At 33.8% G+C, this 20,866-nt stretch overlaps 1 protein-coding gene across 5 annotated transcripts in view; it reads left to right on the top strand.

Moving 5' to 3' along the window:
• The window catches only part of KIAA2026 (KIAA2026 ortholog), a 92,497-nt gene that overhangs the window by 56,913 nt on the left and 14,718 nt on the right, over positions 1-20,866 (top strand). For 4 of the 5 annotated variants that reach the window (XR_004178054.1, XM_031654828.1, XM_031654829.1 and 1 more), the window contains exons 5-6: positions 3,104-3,193; positions 19,515-19,630. Coding sequence is in view for 4 of the 5 variants with exons in the window: in XM_031654828.1 (XP_031510688.1) it covers positions 3,104-3,193; positions 19,515-19,630 (206 nt within the window). In the remaining variant the exon portion in view is untranslated. The remainder of the gene's footprint in view (positions 1-3,103; positions 3,194-19,514; positions 19,631-20,866) is intronic. The other variant, XM_031654827.1, reaches the window with a different exon arrangement.

The raw sequence follows: 20,866 nt of genomic DNA, 5'->3' as shown, positions 1-20,866 counted from the left end.
TACCTCTGTTAGTTTAATTAGCTTTTATATGAATTAGAGATAGGTCTCTTTAGCCTAGGCTAAGGCTTGGACAAATTACATGTTTTTAGTCCCTTTCAGCTCTGAGATCTGTGATTTTGTAGCTTTGCCATGGATTGTATTAAATGAAAGGTTAACTTGAGGGAGTGTGACAGCCTTGGAGAGGTTCTTCCTGGGAGATAAAACTCTTCTTGTAACCTCTGCGGCTTGACTGAAAACCTCCTCTCAGGAGTGTTAGCAATGTGACCTGACTGTAATCTGAGCTGCTTTGGAGTTTCTTGTTCACCGCTGTGGGCCCTGTGCCTCAGACATGTTTTTCAAATGCAAGATAATGAGAAGGAGGTTTTAATAAGGTGTTTTGCTTTGTTAAAAAAAAAAAGTTGAACTTTGTTTATTGGGTTGATTCTGTTTTTAAAAGCATCATATGAAGTTGAGTTGAATGTAATGGCCACATATATGCCTTATTTCGGAGGTAGAAGAGAGGCAGTAGAGTTGTTTATGACATTGAGTTGGCATAAATCACATTAATTGTGTTCCTATTCAGTTTTATAAAAGGTTAATTTGACTCTGTATATTGGGTATATATATTAAATATATATAGAGAGAATATATATTAGTATTAATATATTAAGTATAAATTGTTATGTAGCTATTAAGGTCATTTTAATATAACCTCAGAATAAATATTATAGCTAAAAATATTTTAAGAAACGATTGTGTTATCATTGTACATTTAATTCAATATGCCGTTCCCTATTTGGAAATTAATCTTTTTGTATTTTCATACTCATTAGCTCCATGATACCAGAATGTTTCAGTAGCCATGTTGATTTGTAATTCATAGTCATTTAGTACCTTACTACTCAAAAATGTTATCTGTAGACAATACCTGGAAACTTGTTAGAAATGCAGAATCCAAGGTCTCACCTCAGACATACTAAACAAAAAACCGTTTTATTAAGATCCCCATGCAATTCTTATGCACATTAAAGTTTGAGAAGTACTAATTTAGTAGTTTACTAACTAGGTAAGCCACTTGGAAGTGTTATTTCAGGTAGCTCTTAAGCTATATGATTTCATTCATGGTTTGGCTTCAGAACTGTATTATCTCTTGATTTAAATGGAACATAAATATCTGTTGACTTCATAACTAATTGATAATTGAAAGATCTCAAAATGTTTTAGGGCATGTTTAGTTGTAGGGGTATATGTCTTCATTTAGTTGTAGGGGTATATGTCTTCATTGTTCCTGTAAATTTCTACAAACTGCATGCAAAATGTACCCTTATTCTTTGTGTAGTGAGACAACTGAAATGCAAATAAAAATTCCTCTGAGGTTTGCCATATGTGCAAATAAGAAATCTATGATTTGATATTAACAAGTACACCAAATTCAGTGAAAAGAGAAATAGCCATCCATCTACAAGCTCTGGGGCAAATTTGACACAGTCATCATAATAGCAGATTTTACTATGAAAAGTTTAGTCCCCACTGAATACTTAATAAAAATCCACTGTAGGAACAACATTGTTTCAAGTCTTCATAGTTACAATAGAAGATGAAGATGCTCTCTAGTTCTAGACCCACTTACCTGGTTGGCCAGTCCACTGCTTGACCATCAACACTTCTGTCATAAGTAAATTTGGCAAATTAGAATGTGTAGTTTCTAATAAATATCACTGTTCCATTACATCACTGTATTGTTTCTACTCTCAAATTGTTTAATCTGGATTATTTTAGTACATATTTTCCCTGCTTAGTCAATTCTATGACTTTGAAATTATATAGATATTCCTAATAGGTAATTGTTAATACAAATTATCTGTGATAATTTTTTCTTAGTCTCTTAGGTTGAACTGTCTTGCCATTTTTGTAGATGAAAAGCGTATCAGCAATTTCATATGGTTTAACATAGTAAAAGAAATTTAAGGGGCTCTGTCTTATTTTTATCACTCAGTAGCCATGAGGAATTATTTTGTTGTAACCCACTTTTGCTTTTGTTGTTTTTGTTAGCTCTTCTAACAAAAGAAAGTGCCTTTTAGGAAAACAATTCCCTTACATGGAAATTAATGAATGTAACAAACATGGGGCTGATAAAAGCTAATGGCGAATTAGTAATTTATAAGTACAGTATGTTTTTTAAATTATCACATGGTATAAACATTACAACAAGACTTTTCATTAATCTGAGATTTTTCCTGTCTATTTGGTTGCAGTTTTGTTTCAGAAATCTAGTTCTTTTTCACAATTTTTTTTAAAATAGCTTAAATTGTTTTAGGAAAAAATGTATTGAACGAATTGGAGAAATTCAGTATAATTTTACAAAAACTAAGATGTTGTTACTAATATTTTTGCTATTGTTGCTGACAGTTCACTAAAACTTTAGTAATTAAACCAAGCTAGTTTAGTTTTTAATGACTAATAATTGTTTTGGCCATTTGCCAGTGTTACCAGGTGAAATAAAATGAGCCACACAATTATGAAAGGAAATAGATGCTATCTGTGGAGATGGTTTTATTAAAGAATACTAAACTGATATTAGGAATGTGTACTTTATTTTGTTTGTCTTTGAATGTATTACATATAGTTGCAGTCCTTTTAGCAACCCCAACAGGAGTAACTAAGGTTTGTTAAATTGTATAGTTAGCAAACCAAGGAAAAGGTATAACAGTTCTCCAGGAGTGTGTTTATTCACCTACTGGGAGACTGCCTGATGAAGCATTTCTTAAAGGTGATTTGACAACCTGTGAAATCTAGGGTGAGTTTCCAGATCTTTGTCATTCTGGGCTGAAAGTTAATAATGTTAAGAAAGTACCCGAATTATAAAGCAAACTGAAAGGTGGGGATGTGGGATAAAACCACCAATGTTGAAATTTCAGCTTCTTTTATACTAAGCCTGAAGTTCATATATCATAGCAAGTAAATAAATATATTTTAAAATATAAACTGCAGAACTTTCCTTGCTTTTTACTATTACAGAGAAAAATAATTGTGAATTCAGTGTGTGTTAAAACAACTTCTGTTACCACATTTTGGGTGTTTTATATTATGTGTTATCAAGCTGTGTTTTTGTGTTTTATTTTAGCTTATTTGCACTAATCTTGATGAACTCAGGGAATTAATCACAAAAATCGAGAATGAACTCAAAGATCTGGAAAACAGTAGAAAAAAATCGGTAGGTGTTGATCCAAAAGTTCTATCTATTATTGTCAGCATTAAAATTTATTCCTGCTTTTTCCTAAAGCTTTTTTGAAATCTTGTTTTCCTGGATTACATGAAAATTTACAATGAAAGATAGAAACATTGTTTCTTTTATTTCTCCTGTGTGATCTAGTTTTCATTTTTAATAGAAATCATGCCAGGGCAGTTAAATTAATTTTATTTGCCTGGTTTGTATCAGGTATAGTTTTAGATATTTCCCAGTATACTGGCTGGTTGTTTTCTGACTGGTACTTTTTTGGTTAATGTTTGCCTTGCAAATATTCTTAATAGTTATATGCAAATCGAAGTTTATTGCTTAGTAACATAAAATTTTAATTCAGTGTAACATAAAAACAGATATAAATTGTTTAATACTGCCCCAGATGATTTTGATACATACTTAACAATATGACTTTTTTAAGAACCTTTATCTGGTGAAAGTTTTTTAACTTTCACTGTGTCCTCTAAATTATAATTTTTACTTTCATTTTCTAATATTTTTATTGTTCTTGAGAGACTAGAGTTTAAGGGCATATATTTATTCACCCGATACTTGGTAAAACACTCAATTCTACTATTTATTAAATCAGTAACACCTGTTTAACTAGCATTTATAGTTGGGCTATGCACAGATTTTAAACACGATTACATACCAATAAATAAATGGGAAAGGCTTTAAACCTGAAGAAAATCATTTTTTTTGAACCTTTCGTTTTGCACCTTAGGAATATCATGAAGCCACTTTTAGATCTATGCTCAGAACCTGTTAATATAAATATGTGTAAAATATGGTTAGTGATTCAGCAAGTTTGATATCGGCAGATTTGTATTAGTCATTTTATATGTTGTTAGGAAAGACATGTTGGTAGCACTCTGAAAGGAGATTGCAGTACCATAAAAATACAACCTTCTGAATTACTTAGTACTAGGGTGAAACAGCCTTAAGCATTCCAGAAGTCTCATGTGTGATAGATAACCCTGAGAGTATCATGGTAATTTAAGAGAGAGAATAAATGCTTATAATGATAGTCATCAATTAGCAAGAAAACATTCAGTAATTAACTTGAGAATGTGGAAAACTGCATATTTTGGAAATATTTTCATTAAAAATTGTTTAGATTATTATATTTTTATACACATACACTTTAGGTGTATAGGCAGTCTCTTGATGTGGAAGACCATGTGTTTCATTAAAATTTACTGCTGTGATATATTCCTCAGACATTTATGCTATGTAAATGTTATTTACTCTGTAGCCAGAGGGGTTTTTTTTTTTTATGTTTTATGCTCAGAAAGGACTAATTCTGTTCGCTAATAGAAAGGAATAGTCTTTTAAAAATATCAGAGTGTTACTGTTTTTTGCAGAAGTTGTTTTTAGGGAGGTGTCCATATTTCATTCTAAACAATTCTGTTAAATAAATTTGCCAATTTTTTTATGCTACAGTTAAACATAACTTTTATTTATTCCCATATTATAAATTAGAGGGTTTTTTAATGCATAGTTGAATTATATACTTATGGCATATATTATAGGAGAAAAAGACTTCTGCAAGCGTTCTAGAGGCTTCTGTAAAGCCATTCACCTCATTTCCATTGGTACTGTGTAGAAGAAGAGTAAAAGAAGACATAAACCACAGTCAGGCGTGGCGGCTCAGGCCTGTAAACTCAGCACTTTGGGAGGCTGAGGTGGGAGGATTTCTTGAGCCCAGGAGCTCGAGACCAATGTGGACAACATAGCTAGACCCCCATCTCTACAAAAAATAAAAAATTAGCTCAGCGTGGTGGTGCATGCCTGTAATCACAGCTTCTCAGGAGGCTGAGACAGGAGGATCACTTGTGCCCAGGAGGTCGAGGCTGCAGTGAGCTGTGATCATGCCACTGCACTCCATCCTGGGCACAGAGCCAGAGCCTGACTCAAAAAAAAGAAGAAAACATAAACTACAAATATTTGACATTGTATTCCTTGAGGGCATGTTAATCAGTAAATTTTAGATTACCCTAGGGTTTAGTTGATTTGTATCTCTAAACTTTTAACTTGTCCATGCCCCCTGATGTTTGCATATTAGTTTTAAAATATGTTTTCCACCCTTCAAAAAGTAGAAATTCTTGGAACTGTACTTAGCAGGGATAATCTTACTGAGATTACCAACATAAGAGCTCTTTCTCCTTAATTTAAACTGTTTAAAAGATTGTTTACATAAACAGATTATCTTAACCAATGAAACGGCCACATAGCATAAAGCAAATAGACAATAAAAGTTTGCATCTATTGTTCCTTATTTTTTACAAAAGCTAATATTGAGTGTGATAGATGTTCTAAGAATTAACTTCATTGAATGTTTATGTTATGTAATGTATGTTATGTTATGTTATTTATGTTTACTACCAGTTTGGCATCATTTGGGAGTAAGGTGTTCCACTTAACTGAATTTCTAGATAACTGAAACTTAAACCTTTGATACTAAAACTTAATTTTAATGGAAAAACTTCCCTGACTCCTTGTACTAAATACAATTTAACCTTTTCTTTATGACTTGAGGGTCGTTATTATGAATAACAATATTGTTACTCTAAAAATCTGTTGGTATTAGTAGTTCTGATTAAACATTCACCAAAAGGCTTTTATGTTACTATATTTTGAAGGATTTTGTTTGTATTTTTGCTTTTGTTCTGTCTTTTTTTCATTTGCCAGGCTATCTGTCACCTGTCATTTCTTGTGTGTGTCCATATACTTGCCCTAGCTGATATATTGTGGATTAAGAAAGCAGGTAACCATACTTACTAGAATTGAGTTCATGGTGAGGACCTGAAGGATTTTATTAACAATGAAGTGTGTAAACTTGGTAATAGTGACAACTCTTTTGACTGATTCCTTGTCTTATGGCCTTCCTTCACTATTGTCAGACAAATGAAGTATTAATACTGATCTTCATAAGAGTATATCACTGTCAAAACTAAGTATCTGGGGCCAAAACAATTCTTTTATTATCAACATTCGTATCTATGATAATGACTCCAGTAACAAGATATATTCTGTTATAAATATTTCTTTGTCATAAATGTCATTACTAAAGATAGAAATTACGCATGTGATAGAGGATTTAACATGGATTCATATAATACAAACACCTAGCTGCTTCAGGAGGCTTCTCTGCAGGGACTTTCCAGATAGTTTTTCCTACCAAAGTAGAAAAGCAACAGGGAAGAATGATCCCATTTATTCACTCAGGTGAATATTCCATTTTAAAAGTTTTTTTTTTAATTAATAAACTTTATTTTTTAGAGCAGCTTTATGTTTACATAACAAGGTCTTTTTAACCTTTTAGAGGTTTTGTCATTGAACTATTCATTGTACTGGAAGACTTAGTGTTTTAAAATTTAGATTGTTTACTCATCCTTGCAAAACAACTAATTTTGTTTATGGTTAATAATGTGAAGAGAAAAATGCTTTAATTTCCTGAAATTTATACTCAGTTCACTTGGTCCCATCACTCCATTTAGGGGTTTAATCCAAAAAGTCGTCATCATCCTTTAGATCCTATGGTACTGAACTTAATTATCTATCAGAGATTTGTTAAAAGTGAGACCTCTGGTTGAGGTAAATATACAACAATGTATTTCTCATCATTATTTACATCGTAGCATTCTTTCATGATCTAAAGAAGAAATCGGAACATTTTGTTTTTATTTTTGAAGTTTTAGCGGATAAAATTTGCATTTTGCTTAATTATTTAAAAGATACCTTTTTTAGTGTAGGAAATTTATTAGTTTTCCTGAAAGATAAAGCTATTGATAACTTTACCTGATCTTATGTATTTGAAATAGACAGTATTGCTTTCTAAGTAATAAAAATTGGAAGATTTCACCAAACTTATATTTCTAAGTTTTTCATATAATCCCCTTTTCCCTCATATTTGTTCAATGTCCTTTATGTTCTGTATCATAGTTCTGATTTTCAAAGAAGTTTCAATCTTTTTCCATTAAGGAAGACCCTCGTAGAGATTGGGTATGAGGAAAAGTGAAAATTTTGCAATAAAAATTTATTTATAAGGAAAAAAACCTCTTCTGGGTTATGTGATGATAAATGAAAGTCTTATATAAATATTGATAAGTAAATTTTAAATGTAAGACCACATCTTTTCTAATACATCTTTTATCAGATAAGCCCCTCAACGTTGAGTAGGATCTAAGATTTTGTTTATTTCTAAATTTTATAATCAATATGTAAGGAAAGCTATACATATTGAGCACAACCACCTGTGCACTTTGATCCTATGATGTTATTTGGAATTTAACTTTTGTTCTCCCCATTTCTTCTCCCTACTGCCAAAAGTAATATATGCAACAGTGTGTTTAGCAGACCACCCCTAGTAGTGGAAATTTGGAAACAATCCGTATGTCCAGCAGTAGGGAGATGATAACCAAACAATATTAACACACTGTTACATAGCTAGTAAAATTGGTAGATCATTGTTACAACATGGAAATATTTGTGAAATGTTAAGTTTTAAGAACATACACAATAGGCCAGGAGCGGTGGCTCACACCTGTATCCCAGCACTTTGGGAGGCCAAGGTGGGCAGATCACGAGTTTAGGAGTTCGAGACCAGCCTAGCTAACATGGTGAAACCCCATCTCTACTAAAAGTACAAAAATTAGCCAGGCTGTAGTGGCGCGTGCCTGTAATCCCAGCTGCTTGGGAGGCTGAGGCAGGAGAATAGCTTCAACCCAGGAGGCAGAGGCTTCCATGAGCCAAGATCATACCACTGCGCTTGAGATTGTACCACTGCACTCCAGCCTGGGCAACAGAGCAAGACTCTGTCTCAAAACAAAAAGACATACAAAATAATATGTACATAATGATTGCAGTATGTAAAAAGGTATGTTAAAAAGAATTATAAAGAAATTTCAAGTAATGGATAAAGTTAATCTTTATTATATTCTTAAAATAATGTAAATTCAGAATACAATAATAATACTTCTCTTACCTAACCAAAGGGTATACATTAGCTAGACTGAATATTAGGGAAGTCAGAAGCTTAGATCAGAGATGCTAACCTCCCCCCCAGTTTTTTGGTCACAGAGTTCTGTATAAGCCAGTGGTTATCAATCAGGAATGATTTTGCTCCCCTTCCCTAGGAGACATTGATTGTCATAGTTGAAGAAGTGGCACTGGCATTTAATGGATAGAGGCCAATGATGCTGCTGAACATCCTACACTGTAATGATCCTACAATGCACAGACATTCCTCCACAACACAGAACTGTCTTGTGCCAAATGTCAGTTGTGCTGAGGTTGTAAAACCCTGATAAAAGCCTGTATTTGCTAAGGGCCTTATTTCATTCTGTCCACTGCTGCCAACTTACTAAGTTGATGTTTTGAAAGTTAGGTAGAAATCAGTGAAATCATAATACCAGATCTCATCTTAGAGAGTATTCTATTACATAATATACTTCTAATTAAGTCTTGTCCTTGATGGAACTTATGAATGTCTGTGTTAACCTTTACCCTTCATAATTCCATCAATGATTAATAAAGATTCTTGACCTTGGCTTCCCTTAGTTAAAAACAACATGGTTATATATGTATTTTCTTTATTCAGTTTTAGAAATATATGATATGTTCTTAACTGAAAATATTATAAGGAATGATAACATAAGTAAATGGAAAAATATTGACAAATAATGTTATAAAATAACAATGTTATAAAACTACATATAATGTTATAAAACCACTTACTACACATGTAATGGTAGTGTGTTATGTTATAAAACCACTTAAAACTAGGTGTAATAAGTGGTTTTATAACATTAATAACAGCTTTCACTATATGCATACTGATACAAGGCAAAGAAATTGTTGTGCATTAATCTTATTTTCTAACACCTGTAAAAAAGAAATTTTATTCTATTATATTGAAGGATAATGGAATTTTCCCTCTTCTCTCCATTTCATGTCCCATTTTCTCAGTGAGGTTTCAAGTCAATATTTTTAATATTATTTTATAGCCAGCTGTATAGAATACAGTGTAAGGAGCTTTAAGTACATTCAGAGTCCTCAGTAAGCCTTAATTACTTTACTTCATGGCTTTGGTTGTAAGTATAGTTGTAATAATCTCTAAGTTATTCTTAACATTAGTTTTATTTAAGGTTTTAATAGTCAAATCATGTGTAAAATATGTTTTTTATTCTAGATCTTCTGGTAAACTTGTTAATGGTTAACAAAACTGAAAACTATCTCAGCTGTGGGAGAAAATCAATTTTCCTTTAAATAGTTATACTAAATCTTTTAAAAATTAAAATGACCTTTTGGAAATGTTGCACAACAGATAAAATGTGCTTTTTACCTGCTTAGTTACAGATTCTATCCTTATTTATTAGGTAACTATTTTCTGAATGTCTTCTATGTGCTATGTATAGTACCAGGAACTTGGTAGGAATCCAGAGATTAAAACTAAGTTCCTATCATCAAGGAATTCACTTCCAGAGTTTAAGATTTTATCCTCAACCTGTGGATTAAAATATTTATTTATTATTATTATTATTTTTAAGGCAGGGGCTCCTTGCTCTGTCACCCAGGCTGGAGTGCAATGGCACAATCATAGCTCACTGCATCCTTGACCTTTTGGGCTCAAGTGATCCTCCCACCTCAGCCTCAAGAGAAGCTGGGACTAGAGGCTCAAACCACCACACCTGGCTAATTTTTGTATATTTTGGTAGAGATAAGGTTTTGCTGTGTTGCCTAGGCTGGTCTCAAATTCCTGGGCTCAATCGATCCTCCTGCCTTAGCCTCCCAAAGTGCTAAAATTTTTATTTTTAGTTAGGGTTGGTTGGGCTAGCCCCTGTCCTTTTATAAAAGATTTAATCTTTTATTTTCAAGCTGTGTTTATTCATAAGTCACCAGACACCATAGACATTTGCTCACTTCCCTTAATTACGTGTTTGTATTAATATGTTATTTGGGAGTAGGGTAAAAGGGCAAATAACATGAATTTTATGAAGAATCAAATGTTAACTGACATGTTCAGAATAATAATGAAAAAGGGGACCTAGATGATAGGAAATGTGAACCAGACATATATGACTGGTCAGGCAAACAAAGTTTCTGTTGACTGTAGTCACTGAATTATTTGAAAATGCATGATCTTCATTCATATCCTACTCGACACAACTAAGAACTAGATTTTAACCTTTGTTTACAGTGCTCACTGTTACTACTTACTGCAGTTTGGCTTGATAGTTTGAATCTCATCAGGGAAACTTGCATGAAAACAATGTTTGAAAACCTCTCTCTTCCAAAGTTCCCATTAAAGGGAAAAAAGATTGTACATTGTTTTTTACATCAGGCAGGTAATTAATGCTGTATATTCCATATATCCCAGCACAGAGTTGAGTTTCAAAGGAGTTGCCCTAGGTACAAATGCTTCTGTAGTCAAGAGCTTTCTAGTGTTTCTTTTTACTTTTTTTTTTTTTTTTTTTTTGGAAACAGAGTCTTGTTCTTTCGCCTAGGCTGGAGTGCAGTGGCGTGATCTCAGCTCACTGCAACCTCTGCCTCCCAGGTTCAAGCGATTCTCCTGCCTCAGTCTCCCGAGTAGCTGGGATTATAGGCATGTGCCACCATGCCCAGCTAATTTTTGTATTTTTAATAGAGACGGGGTTTCACCATGGTGGCCAGACTGGTCTCAAACTCCTGACCTCAGGTGATCCACCTGCCTCGGCCTCCCAAAGTGCTGGGATTACAGGCTAGTGTGTCTAAGGTAATTTGCTTTAAACCCTGTTTTTTTGAGACAGAGTCTTGCTCTATCGCCCAGGGTAGAGTGCAGTGGTGTGATCTCGGCTCACTGCAACCTGCGCCTCCCGGGTTGAAGTGATTCTCCTGCCCCAGCCTCCTGAGCAGCTGGAACTATAGGCACACGCCACCACACTCAGCTGATTTTTGTATTTTTAATAGAGACGGGGTTCACTATCTTGGCCAGGCTGGTCTCGAATTCCTGACCTTGTGATCCACCCACCTCACCCTCCCAAAGTGCTGGGATTACAAGCATGATTGCCACCGCGCCCAGCCTAAACCATTTTTTTTTTTTTTTTTGAGACGGAGTCTCGCTCTGTTGCCCAGGCTGGAGTGCAGTGGCGCGATCTCCACTTACTGCAAGCTCCGCCTCCCGGGTTCATGCCATTCTCCTGCCTCAGCCTCCCGAGTAGCTGGGAGTACAGGCGCCCACCACCACGCCCGGCTAGTTTTTTGTATTTTCTTAGTAGAGACGATTGGTCTCAATCTCCTCACCTCGTGATCCGCCCGTCTCGGCCTCCCAAAGTGCTGGGATTACAGGCTGGAGCCACCGCGCCCGGCCACCTAAACCTTTTTGAATCACGTATCACATACCCTTATTCATATATAAGTGACACTGTAAATGTCAAACATTTTTCAAAGTCCCAATAAATTTGTATTGTCTTCTGTTTAACAATTTCTTTACTACCTTCCACAGTTCTGGAAAATTGAATTTAAATCTATGGAGGTTAAGGTAAAAAAAAAAAAAGCTTTACATCATTCTGAGTTTTTGTATTATAGAAGATATAAAAATCTTTGGAAAGACTTTAATTCAGTGCCTTTTGTGAGCTGGGAAATTATGTCAAAACTGAATAGACTGAACATTAATAAAACTTTCCTAGCATCTTACTAGACTCTGTAGAAAAAGAAAAAAATTATACATTATATATTGAAGGAAAATTAACCCAGAATCCAGCAGAGAGCACAAAGGAGCCTAAATAGAGAGCACAGAGTACACGTGTGGATGTTCCACCACTTTAAAATAGAAAGACCTTATGGGAAACCAGTTCTTTAAGATGTAATTCTAACAAATAGTAGCAGCTGCTTTTAATTAGAACAAGAGATGTTTAAGGCAGATTTGCTGACAGCATGAAACACTGATAAATTATTTATGTATTTATTTTTGAGACAGGGTCTCACTCTGTCACCCAGGCAAGAGTGCAGTAGTGTGATTTTTGGCTCACTTCAACCTCCACCTCTGAGGCTCAAGCAGTCCTCCCACCTCAGCCTCCCCAGAAGCTGGGACTACAGGTGCACGCTATCAGGGCCATCTAATCTTTCTATATTTTATAGAGACAGGGTTTTGCCATGTTTCTCAGACTAGTCTTAAACTCTTGGGCTTAAGTGATTTACCTGCCTCAGCCTCCCAAAATGCTGGGACTATAGGCATGAGCCACCATGCCTGGCTAATGAATAATTTTTAAAAAGACAATTGAAAAAAAAGCATAAAAGCAGGTCTTAGGAGCTTAAAACTAACAAAATAACTTGTTCGTAATGATGACCGAAGTCATCCAGAGTTAGATTATATTCATATTGTCAGAAAATCTGAAAGACATATTTTAGGAACATTTTAATCAATTTTTAAATAATCTTTTGTATCTAAGGAAGAAACCTCAGTTACATGAGAAATGTGCTTATGTAATGGAACACTTACTGTGGGCCTTTTCTGTGTTAGGCGTTGTGAGAGAATACGAAAAATTAAAAGTAAGTAGGATGCTGTCCCTGCTTTTCAAATATTTCCCGTCTTAATGTCACTTATGTGGAACTTTTTATGCCCCTCTTATGCCAAATAAACATACCATTACTTTGTGGTTTAGATTGTGCTGTGAATTGTTTGAGAACCCATCTTTCTGATAGCATATATAGATCCGTTAAAATTTCATCAATTTGTTGGCTAACATCAATTTATTGAAAACAGTCAAGTTCAGATACTCAACCAGTGGTTAATTTCTAGTCCACAGTTCGTTCTTCTTTATAAATGAAAATGGTAGCACGTTATCTCTTAAATGTATGTTGTTAGATTTTCTTCCCCAGTGATAGTGAACTACCTTACCAGGAATGTGACCTGTCACCCAGTTTTTCCCCCTCTACAAAGCCAGAAGACAGAGAAACTTGCAATGTTATCATTATTGTTATTGTTGTAGTTTGCCTTCATGCTTTCTATTTAAATGCTAATTTAGAAATATAATGGAAATGTTGGATATACTATTCAATGTATTCAGTGTGGGATGCCTTTAAAGTACAAACACGTTCCTTTTCTCCTAGTCCTAAGTAAAAATTGGTAAAACTATCAAGAGAAAATAATAGCATATGTAATAGTTCATGTTAGAGCTTGATGTCAGTGTTAAAATACTTTTTAACTTTTTTCATATTTATATGGATTATACTATCAAAATAGCACTTTTTCAGGTACTGTGCACCAACATGATTAACATGATGTTTTACTCCCAAAACTGAATATGCAGGAATATGTTAATATGGTGGTAGTTTCTGTAGGTAAGCAGTAAGAAAAATAAGTGAATACTTATTGAATATAGTATTACCTTTTCATTTAATAGTACTTAGATGAAGGAGAATGTCAAATAATTCATTTATTAAAATACTTAGTTACAGTTTATTATATATATGCTGTTTTTATACATGTGAGTTTAGATTATACCTTTGGATATAGTTAGTGATTTTAAATGAGACATCTTTAAGTGCCCAGCTAACTCAGTCAGTAGAGCACGAGACCCTTAAATAAGACTTCTTTTTATAGGGATCCATTTAGCTTTTCTAAAAGGTATTTGCGTTTTAATTGAAAAATATAATATGGCAGGGCGCAGTGGCTCGTGCCTGTAATCCCACTACTTCAGGAGGCCAAGGCAGGTGGATCACTTGAGGTCAGGAGGTCAAGACCAGCCTGGTCAATATGCTGAAACTTCATCTCTACTGAAAAAAAAATACAAAAATTTAAAATTAGTTGGGTGTGGTGGCAGGCATCTGTAATCCCAGCTACTAGGGAGACTGAGGCAGGAGAATTGCTTAAACCCAGGAGGTGGAGGTTGCCATGAGCCGACATCGCACCTCTGCACTCCATCCTGGGCGACAGAGCAAGACCCTGTCTCAAAAAAAAAAAAAAGGAAAGCATAAGATATTGATATTTAATACCTTCTCTACCACAGAATTTATGTCTGTGACAAGAATTAAACTTGTAACAAAAAATGTTTTGTGCTTCATGTGTCTGTGATCTAACAACATATTTGTAAATAAAAGCACATAGGAAAATAGCATTCATACTTTTGTTGTGTAAGTCATGTTTTGTACTGTTCTTTTTAATAAAAATGTTATCTACACAGTTATACCATCTCCATTTAAAAAAGCATTCTTTGTATATTTTTATATGGTTTTCATGTTTTCTTCATATGATGGCTGATACCTGTTTTGTTTAGATATAAGAAAAATCTTTGTAAGTAACTGTATGACTTGTATAAACAAGTGACTTTCACCTAAGTTTAATGTACAAAGCATCTAAATTAAGGTGTGCAAAATATATTTGTGGTAATGAGACATTTAATCTAGAATTTATTTATGTCCCTCTTTTTCTTCCTTTTTAGGTATCCAATGTCCCCAGCATCAGTAGATTGCCAACTCCCTCTCCTTGCCACACCCCAGCCAGTGTTATGCTGGTGCTGTTATACCCATCCCAGATTACTGTAGCAGAATGGAGTTGTTCTTTAGTTGTGAGGTAAGTTTCCCTCCCCACTCATTTCACGTACATAGAGATGCAACTTTTCTTTTTACAGTATTGTGTAGTTTTGTAAGTTACTTTATATTTTCCTTTATGATTCCTTAAGTTATTAATCTGTTACACTCAAAAACTTATAAAACTGCATAATATAATGAAGGACTTACCTTGTGACCATAGACCAGTTTCTTTGTAGCAATCCCTATGGGGTTATAAAACCTCCAGTGTTTGGTAGTTGGGCCATCTCATGGAAAGGGAGCTGGCAATCTGCAGCTGCAGTGGACATTGGATGAGAAAGCATGAAAGGTAAGCTTCAAATTTAAATTATATTGTATGCCTTTGGTTCCACTTGAAATTCATACTTTTGTTGATTCATAAAAGAAAAATACTACTTGCCACTTTATAAAGTGACCTTCAGTAAATATTTGAATTATTAAATTCATATAATGCATTGAGATTCTCTTAGTATTTTTTGACTATGAAAACAGTGAAAATTCTAACATGGAAACAGTTAACTTATCCCTGTATTCACATACTTGTTTATAAAGGAAAGTCAGAACTAAAATTAGATGTATAAAGCTTATTAAATATATTTTTATTAGAGAAAATCATAGCATTACTCCACAAATGATCTTTTACTAAATTATCTGCCATTTTTATCTTTGTTTCTGTATTAATCAGTATAGAGAAAGTCTTAAGAGTCTTTCTGATTTTTATTACATCCATATTCTCTCTTTGTGTTTGAAGATAGAAGAACTTGCTGTTTTGCTTTTAATTCACTCTTAACTTTAGGTCATTATAATTTTAATTATTATTGTAATTATAAAAGTTAAAATAAGTTTTAGAGATTTTAATTCTTACAATACAGAGATACCTACGTGTAAATATAGGTACTTACACAATATAATCTATTTCTTCTTTAGGAATTGTCTTTGTGGGGTCCAAGAGATACAGCATTGTATAGTGGAAGGAGATTAGATGCTAGTATTTAGAGTGTAGAATTCTAGTCTAATGGCTGTTTTTATCTGCAAATACAGTTGTATCTCAGTATCCTTGGGAGATTGGTTCCAGGACCCCACCTTCATACCAAAATCCATGTATGTTCGAGTGCCTTATATAAAATGGTGTAGTCTTTATGTATAACCTACACACATCCTCCTGTAGACTTTAAATCATCTCTGTATTACTTACAATATCTACTACAATGTAAATGTGATTTAAATAGTTGATATACTATATTGTCTAGGGAATAATGACAAGAAAGAAAAGTCTGTATGTGTTTAGTGTAGACACAACCATTCATTATTTTTTTTCTTCCAAATATTTTATATCTGTGGTTGGATACAGAGGGTCAACTGTACTTCACTGTATAACTTTAGACCATTTTCTTCTAGAAAATAAATGCCCTTTGAGTTTCCTTTCAACTTTAATAATTTCATCCTAGATGAAACATGATCATTGTTCTTTGTTTTTCCCTTGTCCGTGTATATGAATAAAGTTGATCAATCAGAAAAGCTATTAGTAGGTTTTAGTTAATGACCTGATTTAATGTTCAATAAATATTTGTTTGATTTTTAAATAGATTTTTATATTAGACCCAAGATAAGGCAGATTATCATCTCTAATTTCTTTTATATAACTTTTCTTCTCTTCACGTTAATTTCATTGTATACCATGAAACTCTGAGACCACTACTAAGTAGAAAGGGACAGTGTCATTTTAATTTGATTGGGGTTGTAAGCACCATGTTTTGACCAAAGAAGATGATACATGAAACAGGCAATGTGAGTTTCCCTTTTACTCTCAGTAATTAAAACACCTTAGCTCAAATAGCAATCCCAGAACAGTTAATTTTCAACTTTTTTAAACCTCTGCATGCATTTGAGCAACATAAAAACTTGACTCACATTCTCCATGGCAGGTTATAGGGGTGCCCTTTGTTGTGGTCATTATTTTCATATGTATCTGCTAGACAAAGCATTTTATCAATCTTTACTTTCCTATAATTTGTGTTATGAAAATAATAAACTTTGTGGTTTGATTTCCAAATATAGAATGATTCAATAAGCATTTTCAAATTATGAATGAAATATTATACCACCACTACCCCAGACTGAAAATATATAAAGAAAGAGAAGAAGGCCACAAAGCATATAACGTTAAAAGATAACAGACATTTCAAAACAGATTACTGGGTGAGACAGAGTTGTATGAAAGAAGTCTGTTCTCTGATCATAATATTTAAGCTTCCTTCCTTATATACAGTCTTCTAGTTCAGTAGTATATTTATCCGTTTTGGATTAAATTTCTAAGATTAGTAATAAAAATAAAATTAAAAGGTAAAAACTTTCTAATCATTTAAAAACTCTTTTCTACAAAAATTAATATTAATAATTCAACAGAGACAGAAATGCAGTTGACAAATATCTTGAAATAACAACATCCCAGCTACACAGTCTCCCCATCCTGTGCCTCATCTACCTAGACCTAAGTAAGTTCTTCTGTGCCACGATACTGCTAGTCCTTCTGCATCCCCCACCGCACTACCACATGCTAATCCAGGCAGCAGTCATACTACCCAGAGTAATTCTACAACTGTCATTTTTCTCCTGTAACTCCCGCTGAGGAATTCAGCATGCCTGGTGTTCCCTAGCCTTTGAACAGTTTTCCAGTTAATTCTGCCACAAAGAGTATAGTCTCCCTACCATCATACCTTTCCTCTTCTTCTCTCTTTAACTTAGGGAAGATTTACTTCCACTCTCACCATTTCACTTTTTGAAGCCAAATAGTTGAGAAGTGCAAGAATGTTGGTTACAAGTCTACCTAATTTCAATTTTAAGTTCACTTTTTCTAGATGAAAGTTACTTCCTGTTCAATTTTATAACGTATCATGTAATAGTTTTGTGTTCATGGCTTAGAATAAGCACTTTTTACTATCTTATAACATTTCTTTGAGAAAAACTTTCAAGGTGTACATGCCTTATTAAAGGGAAAAGTTACCTATTTTCTATTTTAAGTTCACTTTTTCTAAATGAAAGTTATTTTTTGTTCGATTTTATTGTGTACCAGTTTAATAGTTCTGTTTTCATGGCTTAAAATAAGTACTTTTATAACGTCTCTTTGAGAAAAATAAACTTGTAAGGTGTAGCTCATTTTTAAGTTGGGTCCTTTGTGTACTTTAGAACACATTGAACAAGAGGCCTATCTAAATTAATATTTGAAATAAAAATTACTTTTCTTGAATTTTTTTTCTTAATACTGTGATTCATCATACCATTAAGAAACAAGAATTAGTCATGAGCCTAGGTTCCATATTCATTATGTGCATATGCACGTATATAATCTCGTATCTTCCTACTCTTCTAGTAAGCAATTCCTTTTCTAAGATATAAAAACCTCAGAGGTAGAAATTTACCTGTTTATGTGCATAAACATTCTGCTGGTTTAAAGCACAGAATATTTTTTGTAAAACTATACTGTTCATCACACAGGTTTATATATGACTAAAATTTTCATGACTGAAATTTGAAGGTCATATATATATGTATATGTATAACCTTATGTATATTGGGAAATTTATGCACATGTTTGTAATACTTTTTGCTCTAGATAGTGGTAATTTTTCTCCCTTAGTGTTCTACTTATATGCAAATGGACTCAACAGTTGCTATAGGACAGAATCTAAGTTTATGCATGTTAAATGTGACCCATAATGTATATAATTATGTATCTTTTGTTAGAAAGAAAACATGTGGATTGTATGATGTGTGAATTATGTCTCAAAGTCATTTCAAAAAAAAACCCAACATGATTATGTAACAGTAGATGATGGTAATAACAGGTATATACTGTGGCTTAGCAGCTATAAATTTATTGTTCCTATGTTATTCAAATAATTTTATATATACAGGTGAGGTGTATCTTCTAGAGGTTTTTATAGCCTGTGTCAGATTGAATTTATGTGATGTACTTTTTAAGAGGTAGTGATGTGATTCTAAGAGCTTGGACTTCAGAATCAGGCAGATATGGGTTTAAGTTATAGGACCTTAAGTCATTTAATCTCTATGAGCCTTATTTTCATCATTTGTAAAGTGAACATAACACTGCACATATCTCAGAAGGCTTTTTGTAAATGCTAGAGCTCTCTCTAGATATGTAGATGTGAAATACCTAGGTTAATACTTAGCAGATTGAGAGGACATCAGTAATTATTAACTCTTACTATAGCATTAGAGTATTGAAAACAGTAACTGCTTGGTTGCTTTTCTGGGCTAGAAACATTGTAAAATAAAATAATTGTAAAATTTCCTAGGAAGTTTGTTAAAAAGACTGCTTTTGGACCTGATAACAGACGTACCTTTTCTCTCCCTTTTCCCCACTCTTTGGGAAAATTACAATAACTTTACTGAAATGACCCATGTCATACTTATTTAATGAATTTATATAAATGTTTGTATTTTTACATATATTTAACAAATGACTTATTAAAACATTTACAGTTGATGCAATTTTAAAACATTTTTAAAATTTTTATCTTCCAGTTGGATGAAACAGGTTTCAGATTTCTCTGGTAGAAGTGAGAATTGTTACATATATTGATATTTTCCCCCTTTCTTCAAGCTTCTGAAGAAGACATATGTTTTATGGAGTATTGATGTTTTTGTATTTTACTCAGAAAATAAGTTTTGACATTTACTTTTAGAATAAATCTAAGGGATTTACTTTAAACATTGTTTTCAGGGAAAATGGTATCATCGGAGGCAAGCTGTAAAAGAATTACATAGTACATTGATCCGTCTTTTAAATGAATTGCTGCCATGGGAACCGAAGTTAATGAAGGCTTTCCAAAGAAACAGGTAATTCAAACATTATAATCTGTTTTACTTATTTTATGGTCCTTAATTTATGATCTTTGGATGATGTCCTGGAATCATTTAGTAGTTTTCCAGTCATTTGTAAATTGGCAGATATTTTTGACTGCCCACTGTGTGCAAGGCATTTTCTAAGCCCTGAGAAAATACTGTTGACTAAACAAAGCCGCTACTCTGTGACTTACATTCTCATGGAAAAAAACACACTCAAATGTCAGGTGGCAAAAGAAGTACTGTGAAGAAAAATAAAGCAAGCTAAGGGGGTTAAGAAATGGCCGATTTGGGCGGGATGAAGGTTACTCTTTAATCAGGTGTCAGGGAAAGCTTCCCTGGTGAGTTGGTGTTTGAACAGAGACCTTAAAGAAATGAGGAAGGGAGCTGTGTGGATTTCTGAGGGGAAAGCAGAGGGAATAAAAGGTACTAAAACCCTAGAGTTGATAGCATGTTTGGTGTTTAGTGGAGATGCAAAGAGGCAAGTGTAACCAAAGCCGAGCAAGTGAAGAGAAATGTGGTAACAGGCAAGAGTCAGAGAGGTAAGGAGGAAGGAAGCCGGATCATGTAGATATTTAAGAATTTGAGTTTTTACACTGAGTGAGATGAGAAGTCATTGAAGTGTTTTAAGCAGGAAAGGGATATGATCCGATTTATGTTTTAAAGCGATCACTCTTAACTGTTGGGTTGAGGTAAATATAATGGTACAAAGATGAAAGCAGGGAAACCAGTATACTATAGCAGTAATCCAGGAGAAAAATGGTAGAGGCTTGGACCAGGATAGTAGCAGTGCAGATACCAAAGAGTGGCTGGATTCTGGATATATCTTGAAAGTAGGATTGGTAGAATTTGCTTAAGGATTGGATATATCGGATATGAGAGAAAGTGAGGAGTGAAAAAGATGGTACCCACTATTTTTGGTCTAAACAACTAGAATAATGGAATTGCCATTAACTGAGATAGGGGAAACTCAAGGAGTAGCAAATTTGAGAGGTAGAGGGGATTGAAGAGTTTGGATTTCAACATGTTAACTTTGATATGCTCTTTAGACATCTAATTGGTGTTATTGAATAGGCAGTTTGGTATAGGAGTCTGAGTTCAAGAGAGTCTGGAGGTAAAAATTTGGCAGCTGTCAGCATCTTGATTGTATTTAAAGACATAAGGCTGGTAGAAATCACCTAGTATATGAGCATAGATAGAGAAGAAAACAAAAGCGAGTACTAGATCTTC

The sequence above is a fragment of the Papio anubis genome, chromosome 13 (assembly GCF_008728515.1).
Source record: "Papio anubis isolate 15944 chromosome 13, Panubis1.0, whole genome shotgun sequence".
Classification (NCBI taxonomy): Eukaryota; Metazoa; Chordata; class Mammalia; order Primates; family Cercopithecidae; genus Papio; species Papio anubis.
Note: the sequence above shows the minus strand (reverse complement) of the source record. Positions and strands in the feature narration are given on the sequence as shown.